General features: G+C 50.1%; 1 protein-coding gene across 1 annotated transcript in view; it reads left to right on the plus strand.

The window, feature by feature from the left end:
- The window catches only part of EP400 (E1A binding protein p400), an 81,885-nt gene that overhangs the window by 39,716 nt on the left and 32,512 nt on the right, over positions 1 to 9,657 (plus strand). Inside the window, exons 17-24 of the mRNA XM_006874083.1 lie at positions 2,305 to 2,441; positions 3,473 to 3,642; positions 3,850 to 4,024; positions 4,205 to 4,341; positions 5,578 to 5,764; positions 7,392 to 7,558; positions 8,468 to 8,637; positions 9,549 to 9,649. Of these exons, the coding sequence (XP_006874145.1) occupies positions 2,305 to 2,441; positions 3,473 to 3,642; positions 3,850 to 4,024; positions 4,205 to 4,341; positions 5,578 to 5,764; positions 7,392 to 7,558; positions 8,468 to 8,637; positions 9,549 to 9,649 (1,244 nt within the window). The remainder of the gene's footprint in view (positions 1 to 2,304; positions 2,442 to 3,472; positions 3,643 to 3,849; positions 4,025 to 4,204; positions 4,342 to 5,577; positions 5,765 to 7,391; positions 7,559 to 8,467; positions 8,638 to 9,548; positions 9,650 to 9,657) is intronic.

Raw genomic sequence — 9,657 nt, forward strand, 5'->3', positions numbered from 1 at the left:
TCTGCCCGGTCTACATTTGTTTCCCCCTTATTTATTATTTGTTTAGGGGACGCTGCCTGTCTTAGGCGGTCAGTGTGAATTCCTCCGTCTTACCTATCATCGAAACTCATTGCAGCATGGCAATGGCTCTGTCTTAGGTTGCCGAGGTTCCACGTAATCCTTACCCATCTCTGGCCCACGTTCAGCATAAATAGCCGCCATCCGAAGAAGGCAGGGAGGGAGGAGACCGGCTGGGTCTTGTGGTAGTGTTTTTTGGTTTTGTTTTGTAGTTTTTTTTGTATAGGTTCTTTGTTTCTGTGGTTACATATATTCCTAGATATTTCACCCTTTGGGCGGCTATTGCTGTCCTAATGTCCTTTTCACTGCTGTCGTTATTGGTATAGAGGACTGCAACTGATTTTTCTATGTTGATCTTATATCCTGCCATGGTACTGAATCTTCCAATAAGGTCCAGTAGCTTTTTTACTGAGTCTTTGGGGTTTTCTGTGTATAGGATCATATTGTCTGTAAATAGAGTTTTATTTATATGGTGGAATTACGTTGATTGTCTTTCTAATGTTAAACCATCATTGCGTCCCTGATATGAATCCCACTTGGTCATGATGTATTATTTTTTTGATTTGCTGCTGGATTCTGTTGGCTAGGGTTTTGTTGAGAAATTTTGCATCTATTGATCTATAATTTTCTTTCTTAGTGACATCCTTCCCTGGTTTGGGTATGAGGGTTATGCTTGCTTCAAAAAAATGTATTAGGAAGTTTTCCGTCCTCGTGTATCTTCTGGAATAATTTTGGTAGAATTGGTGACAGCTCTTCCCTGGATGTTTGTTAGCATTCATCTTGGCTTCGACTTCTTTTGGATGGCAGTTTTGTGATGAGCTGATCATTTTCTTCTTTTGTTATGGGTGTTCAGGTTTTTTACATCACTCCATGTAACATGTAAGTTTAGCTGGTTGTGTTTTTCTGAAAATGTATTAATCTCTTCTAAGTTTTCAAAGTTTGTTGGAGTACAGCTTTTCATAGTGTTCTGTTGCTGTATCGTTGTGATTTCCTTCGGTTCCATTGTGACATTTACCATGTAGTTTCTAATACGTGTTATTTGTGTCTTCTCCCTTTTCTTCTTTTGTTCGGAATGTTCTTTTTGATGATGAATGAGATCTCGTTTTCTTCAGTTTGTCATTCCTGGCATAGTAAACCTTGTGATTTTCTGATTCGGAATGGCCAATCCCAGTCCATTTCAGCTCACTAATGCCTGGGATAGCGATGTTTATGTGTTCCATTTCATTTTTGACAATGACCAGTTTTCTTAGTTTCATACTTTGTACATTCCCTGTTCCGATTATTAATATATGTTTGCGGCTGTTGCTCTTCATTTTGAGTTGTGCTCCATCCGCAAATGAAGGCGCTGACGGCTTTATTCCATCTGTGTCATCCCAGTCCACTGTACTTTTGAGTGGGCACTTCTTCCCCAGTGTTATTTTGTGTGTTTTCAAACTTGAGGGCCTTGTGTTCTGGTACTATAGCTGATAATATTCTGGTGTTTTTCACCATGTTTCAGTATTTTATATCTGACAGTGTTCCGCTGCTATTGGTAAGGTTTTCAGTGACGGACTGTTTGGAAGTAGTGAATATCTCCTTCTACCTAGTCCTGCCTTAGTCTGTAAGCTCAGCTGAAACCTGCCCACCCTGGGTGGCTCTGCTTGGTTCTAGAATACACCAGTGCCATAGCTCCACGTGTGGCACGCTGGCAGATGGGAGGGTGGTGGAGAGTGTGTTTACAGCGTGTGGTGAGCGTGTCATTCAGCTAGTGAAGGGCTGCCTCCGTGGTGAGCGGCAGACATGTAGCTGGAGCTGGGCAGTTTGGGTTTGTTACAGTGCTAACTGTGGGGTCCGCCTGATTCAGGCACACCTCACTGTATTGGGCTTGACTTTATGAAAGCTCACCGAGACTGCACGCTGTACCAGTGGAGGGCTGCTGTTGGTCAGCGACGTCTTCACTGCACAGCCTGTGCTCAGTGTCTATGTTGTCCTTCTCACTGGACTGTGAATTTCTCATCACACTTAGTAGAGTACCGTCAAGTGTCAACATAATTTCTTATGTGCACTGAGAAACCAAAAATTGGCGTCTCCTGAAGTGGTCTAGAACCAAACTTGTGATGTCTGTGACTCACACCTGGATTTGCCTTGGTTGTGCCTCCGTTTGTTTGAGTCACAGTGGTCGGGCTTCTGTGGATAAGCACAGGCCAGCCACGGGGAGCCACAGTGACGTAGCTAAGCGGCGAGACCTGTGTCTCTCTCCCCGTGCAGGCAACTGGGGCCCCCACCTTGTTGTTGTCCGAAGCTGCAACATCCTCAAGTGGGAGCTGGAGCTGAAGCGCTGGTGCCCCGGGCTGAAAACCCTGCTGTATGTCGGCAGCCGGAGAGAGCTGAGAGCCAAGAGACAGGTACTTGTTAAAACTCAACACCAAACCAAACGGAAAGGAATGCTGGCTTACTTTTTAAAAAGAGAATTTCAGAATATTCAGATGTATTTCGTAGTGTGCTTGTTTGTGAGTTTCTTGACCCTCCGAGTTGGTTTTGGATTCTATACCCCCTGGATGCAGAGACACGTCATTACCCATAAGGAAGCCCGGTTACCCGAAGGGCTCCCTCCCTTCCCAGAAAACAGGGAGACTTGTTTTCCAGAAAGTTGTAGAATATCATAGACTGTTCCCTGGATGGGCTGCCGTCTTCCTCACCTGCAAACTTGTTGGTAATCACCTGGTTCAGAGGAGATCCCGGGTTGCCCAAAGTCAGGCCGACAATTTAGAGCCCCACATGAGTTCAGGGCAGTGTTCTGACTTGAATGGGCCTGTGAGCAGACTCTCAGTCCCACCTCAGCTTGTGATGTCATGTATAGAAATAACAAAAACGTATATGCATGAAAATCTTCATGAAGGATAAAGTTTGCCTTGCCAATTGAATTTGTGTGTGTGGTATTTTCTGAGGATTGAAGAAGCATTGGTAGCACAGTGGGTTAAGCTAACCAACCAGCCACTGCACAGCGGAAAGATGAGGCCATCTGCTTCTGTAAAGATTTAGACTTGTGAAAATCCCGTGGGACAAGTACAGAGCGCAGGCAGTTGCAGCATTACAACTGTGTTCCCTGTTGTCCTCTGAGTACATGTGCTCTTGACTCAGATTACATACCACAGACACTACAGGATACTTCATGGGGATCTGTTAACACTTCCAGAGCTCCTTCTTACTTAGTCAACAGAAGCGCTGTAGACTCCTAGAGGAAAACATAGACAAATATAAACGCCACTATTTCCTGTTCTGCCATTAGCCGGGTTACTAGAGAAAACAGAGGGAAACACTGTAGGTCGGAGCCGGGTATGTCAATGGTGAGAAGTCTCAAATGTGTTCTCAGGGTCATTTATTGCAAACACAAAGGTGTGGGCAGACTGTTGCAGCCTTGTTGTGTGCTCTGCAGGAGTGGACAGAACCCTACAGCTTCAACATCTGCATCACGTCGTACAAACGCTTCTTCAAGGGCTACCACTCCTTTGCCAAGGTGCGCTGGAGGTGCCTGGTCATTGACGAGATGCAGCAGGTGAAGAACATGACCGACAGGCACTGGGGCACTGTCTTCAGCCTGCACAGGTTTGCAAGCCTACTTGCTGTTGTCGACTTGAGGGAGGTGGGTGAATGGATTAAGGATTGTCCTGAACATATGAGGCTGAAGAGCCTCAGGAGTTGATTCCCTTGGTCTAGGTTCTCTGCTCCATCACCTCTGGTCTTCTCCTTTCTTAAACATCCAGCTGTGTTTGTGAAGTTGACAATTTCACTAGCCTGTTGTCTGATTTGCAGTCAGCAGCGCTTGCTTCTGATAGATGCACCTCTGCACAACACCTTCCTGGAGCTGTGGACCATGGTGCACTTCCTCATCCCGGGTATCTCCAGACCCTACCTGAACTTCCCGCTGAAGGCCCCCAATGACGAGAACCAGGATTACTACCATAAAGTGGTCATCCGGCTGCATCGGGTATGTGGGTGGTGGTTGCAGTTCTTCAGAGGTAATGCAGCCCTCAACAGAGTCTGCCAGTCAGCCAGGTGGCCCCTGTAGATGGAACCATTTAATCAGAGTGCACACAGCTCCCTATAGAGCATGTCTGTCAGTCAGAGGCACAGTGTGGAGACTACACTAGTGCATCTGTGGTTCCAGGTGACCCAGCCGTTTATCTTGAGGAGAACTAAGAGAGATGTGGAGAAGCAGCTGACCAAGAAGTATGAACACGTGTTGAAGTGCCGTCTCTCTAGCCGGCAGAAGGCCCTGTATGAAGACATCATCCTTCAGCCTCGGTGTGTGTACAGTGCATCAAGGGGCTTCATTTAGTCTTCTGGACACTATGGCCATGGTGAGGGCGTGGGGAGGAGGCAGAGGTAATGCTCAACCCTCTGCCAGGGCCCCAGGGCCACATGTGCCTCACTGAGTGTCCTCCAAATCGGCTCTTCAGGCCAGCTTGGCACTCAGGGCAGCTGTGCAGTCTTTCTAGTGTGAGCTGCTCTGGAGAGCCTCTGATGCTCCAACTCTCTTGTGAGCCTGGAGTCTGGGACCTGGGCCAGCTGTGTCCTCAGGGGGGCAGCCCAGAGCACATGAGCCCACTGTGCACTTTTGGTGCTCCGTCAGCACCTGCACTGGGGCCTGCCTCCGGGCTCTTTTCCCGCATTTACATGACACACTTGAGTTTTGAGAATTGGTATGTCTGTTGGGATTTGGTAATCACTGCACCAACTCTCCCAGGTTGCGGCCCCAGTTCCATGTCTTGGGGCACCTTGACCTTGCTGGTGATTTCTTTGGCTCGTGAGGTTCCAGTTGGGTGAGAAGGAACCTGTGACTCCAGGAAGCCCCACCTCACATACAGTGTCCGCGTGACTGTGTGCAGGTGTTGAGGGTGGAGCTCAGGTAGAGTTAGGCCACTCCCCCCCCCCCCCCCCCCCCCCCCCCCCCCCCCCCCCCCCCCCCCCCCCCCCCCCCCCCCCCCCCCCCCCCAAAACCCGGTGATGATCCAGGGCCTGTTGCTGTCTCTGCCCTTAAAGCTGCATCTGTGCAGTCCTCCTGTGAGGAAAGCTTGTGTACCTGTAGGAACATGTGTGTAGGATGGTGCCCACATGTAGACATTCAGAGGAAGTGTCACTGTTAATGCCCATCACCAGGGAAATGTAGGGCAGGTACCTGAGGGAACCCCCCCCCCCACTCGAGCACCCAGTTGTCATCAGATCCAGAGCAGGAGCAGCTGAGAGCTAACTGAAAGGTGGGTAGTTCCGCTCTAGCGGCTTCGCTGGAGAGCAGTGAGGCCGTCTGTAGGGCCCTGTAGGGTGCTTTCAGTTGGAATGGACTTGATGGATTTTGGTTTTTGTGGAGGTTGTTCCACATCTGGCGTGTGAGGTGAGCAGAAGCGTCCAACCTGTGCTCTTCACCACGTGTGCATAAAACACACTCGGTGTCCTGATTCTGGAATTAGGACAGCAGGTCCCACTGGACAGACAGTAAGACACACTCACAGATGGAACTAGTGCTGTCTCTTAACCATGCAGGACGCAGGAAGCACTCAAGAGCGGCCACTTCGTCAATGTCCTGAGCATCCTCATTAAGCTGCAGCGTATCTGCAATCACCCGGGCCTCGTGGAGCCCAGACTGCCCGACTCCTCGTATGTGGCTGGAGCTCTGGAGTACCGTTCCGCCTCTCTGACTCTCAAGGCCTTGGAGAGAGATTTCTGGAAGGTATGATAAGAATTCAGAAAGGAGATCACCCCTGAGCTCTTCTCTAGGTTCATTGTAGAAGCAGCTTTTTTTTTTTTTTTCTTGTTTAAATTCTTCAGGCACTGTGGTCTGGAGCCCCAGTGTGACTCATTCTTTCCATGTATCTGGTTGTGACCGAAGTTTCCATCACTTTCCCCTGTGTTCTTTGCTGTACACTGGATGTATCCGCAGCACCTAAATGCATGTGTAGAAATGTCCTGTCAAAGCTAGATGTGTGTGAGTGTAGGCCCTTCTCCTTCCCACCACTTGGGGACGGTTCCTGTTGCTATTGCTGTATTGGGTACATGGTGATTTTTATCTGTATTGTTTCTAACTTTAGAAATATATCTCTAACAAGGGTTTGTTTTGAATTTGGCATCGCCTGATTCTGAAGTACCCTGGTGGCACCATGGGTTGGACTGTTAACTGGAAGGTTGGTGGTTCAAGTCTACCATCCACTCCACAGGAAAATGATGAGGCCATCTGCTGCCATAAAGGTTCACAGTCTTAGAAACCTTTGATAAGTTGTTAAGAATCAGGTTTGGTTTGAGAGACAATATTGAGCCAGAATCGTGAAATGCTGGCCTCTTGGCGTAGCATTCCATTGACTTGCTGACAGATGTTATCCTTGGTGTTGGAGGGGCAGCAGTTTGTTCACACTTGCTTGCCTGTTGTCTTTCTCGGGCAGTGGTGTTGATCTACTCACAATGTTGTACAGAGGGCATTTCATTACCCAAGAGACTCCTTAGCAGACCCAGACCCGACTTGGCTGCATCTTTGCATTTGTCTTCTCCTGTTGGCTCCTACAACACTTGGTCTTTTTGGCTCCTTGTGTGGTCAGGGTTCATTCCTTCCAAGTCTTCATTGTCTGCGTGGACTACGTTTGTGTGTATCTGTTAGTTGTGAACTCTTGTGTTGTTTCTGCTTGTGACTGTTAGGAGCAGTGCTTCTGTAAGCATTTGTGTATGAGTTTGCATGTAAGTGTGTGTATCTAGCTCTCTTGGACGAATATGCAGGAGTGGAATTGCTTATTGGACAAAATGTCTAATATTTTGAGGTACTGCTGGTCTGCTTCCCACAGCCATGCACCATTTTGTGTCTGTCCGTTGTCCCCCCCCTCCCCCCAGAACAGCCCATGTATGAGGCCACCTGTTATCAGCACTTCTTTGGTTCTTGATATCTTAATGGACAGGTATGTGGCTAAACCACCTGCCGTAGGTACAGACCCAGGAGGGTGCTGGCGTGTGGTGTGGGAAGTCGGCAGTGGGCTCCTCTGGGTGTGCAGGCTGTGTGCAGAGCCTGTGGAGCCCCCGGTGTCTGGGCAAGTCTCATGCTTACTGCTGCATCCTCTCACTGAGACACTGATGGGCTCTCACCATCATCCTAGAGGGAGCTAGGCCCGGATCCCAGGAGCCACCTCCACATACCAGCACGCAGGGCTCTTCCCATTCTGTTGTCTAGCGTGCTGTTCACATTGGAATCTTCTAGCCCCTTCTGTTAAAACTCCATCTGAGCTGGGGAGACATCAACACCAAGAGTCAGCCCCCTGTCGGCATTGCTGGCCCTTCTCCCGCTCTGTAGTCAGGATTTTTCCATCTATTTTCCTTAGGAAGCAGATCTTTCTATGTTTGATCTCATTGGGATAGAGAATAAAATGGCTCGTCATGAGGCAGAGCTGCTGTCAAAGAAGAAGGTGACACGGAAGCTCATTGAGGAGAGCTTTGCCTCTCCTCCTCCCTCAGCCAGACCTGTCGCGGTGAAGCTGAAGCCAAGCAGGTAGGCGGTGTGTTGGATTCAAGTCTCCGCGCTCTCTGCTCCCATCCCGGTGGTCACCGTGCTGCGGCTGTGCTGGGCGGCTGCTCTTTTCTTCCTGCTGATCATGAATCAGCTCAGAGTGGGTTTCCAGGCTCCTGGCTGGCAGGGGGTGTGGAGGCCCCCAGCAGTGGATAGTGAACCTCCCGCATAGGAGGCCTGGACTCTGGGTTTCATGTATGGAGCTGAGGCTTTGAGTGGTGTGGAAAGCCGCTCACTGTGATTGGTCTGCTCCTTTGGCACATCTCCTCCTCCCGTTTACCTGAGAGTGGCTCCTTAGTGACCACACGTGCCTTGCATGGGGGCGGGGGGGCGGGGGGGGCTGTGTGTACCATGTCTGTGTCTTTAGCTGGATCCCTAGACTGAGGAAGGGCATGTCGGGAAAGGGAGCGGGATTGAACCTGGGTGATGGAGCAGTCTGACACGGTGCCCACACGGTGAGCACGGCCAACCATGCTGCTGCCATTGGACCACCAGCTCTCTTGCAGGTGCCACAGGCCCGGTGGGACAGGAAACCAAACACAAATGAATCAGGAGAGGTCGCGGCAGCCCCTCAGCAGCAGTGTGTGTGTGTGTGTTTGTGTGTGTGTGTGTGTGTGACAGGGTGGGGTGGGAGAATAAACCCGTGCTTGGGTTCAGCTAGATTGCACACTGCTGTGTTCTGCAGCTGCAGCGTTAGAACATCCTTCTCTGTGGTGTACACTAGACAAGGGTGCAGTCTGGATAGGTGAAAAACACACTAGGGCCCAGGAGCTAGACCCCATGGCACCTTCCTATCCGTGATTCTGGTGCTGGTCCCCTATGCGTAGCTGCCCGTTGCCCCACGTCTCCTGACTGTTTGTGTATCTCTCTGCCCAAACCACGGATGTCTAGGTTGTTTCAGCCTGTGCAGTATGGCCAGAAGCCCGAGGGCCGCACCGTGGTCTTCCCCAGCACCCACCCGCCCCGGACGGCTCCACCCGCCTCTGCTCCCGCTGTGCCTCAAGGGCAGGTCCGAGGACGGCCCCCCATCGCCACCTTCTCTGCCAATCCAGATGCGAAAGGTAGGCACATATGGCCTGCTGGCTGAGGGTGGTGTGGTGTGCGGGGGCACTCCGTTGACTCCTGGCGGCATGGGCAGTAGAAGGAGCTGCCCGCCCTGGCGCGCTCTAGTGGGGGTCAGGCCCTGTACACTAACCTGGGTTTTCTCCTGTGCACTGACTCCACTTGGCTGAGGCACGTTTATCTGGTGACAAAGGTGGACGTCTATAGAAGTGTGGGTAGATGGATGATGAGGCGGTAGGCACCTATGAAAGGCCCCTTCTTGCTATGTTCTGTGTCATTTTGCTATAACTTGATGGTTGCTTTGAAGAGGGTTACTATGAAATGGCAAGTAGTTGTTGTTGTTAAGTCCTGTCCAGTTGATTCCGACTCAGTGACCCTGAATAGGGTTTCCAAACAAGAGACTGCTGGGTTTGAACTGCTGACCTTGTGGTTAGCAGTCCAGTGTTTATAGTGCCACATCAGGACTCTGAATGGCAGGAGAGGTGATAAAAATTGTATTTTAACTTTCAAACAAGGGATTCTCTGTATTACTTTGGTTTTGTTTTTCTTAAGATAGAAATTAACTTTCAGAACTGCCTTGTTGCAAAATTCCCTGTAAAGGTAAGAATGGAAGCTCTGTGTGTGCGTGCGTGCGTGCGTGCGTGCGTGCGTGTGTTAAGGGAAAGAAGAAAGTTTGATGGGACAACTTCCAGTCCTTTTTATTTTCCCTGAGAGATGTACTGTGCAGTGTATGGCAGCTACGCAAGGGCATGAAATGACGTGTCTCACCCGGTACTGGGTGGATATTGGCCTTTTCTTTTCAAGAGAGGGCGTCTCGCTAGAGAAACAATGTGGGAGAAGCTCGGGTTAAATTCTGCATTTTGTTGAGAACCTCTAACAGCTCTGCGCAAACACACCTTATCGATTGCAGCGGCGGCGGCCACACAGTGCCAGCCTCCTCAGACCTCCTCCAGTGCTCCGAGACACCAGCCCACCGCGACCTTCACCTCCGCAGCTAGCGCGGCCCATCCTGCCAGCCT

Source organism: Chrysochloris asiatica, unplaced genomic scaffold (genome assembly GCF_000296735.1).
Source record: "Chrysochloris asiatica unplaced genomic scaffold, ChrAsi1.0 scaffold00261, whole genome shotgun sequence".
Classification (NCBI taxonomy): domain Eukaryota; kingdom Metazoa; phylum Chordata; class Mammalia; order Afrosoricida; family Chrysochloridae; genus Chrysochloris; species Chrysochloris asiatica.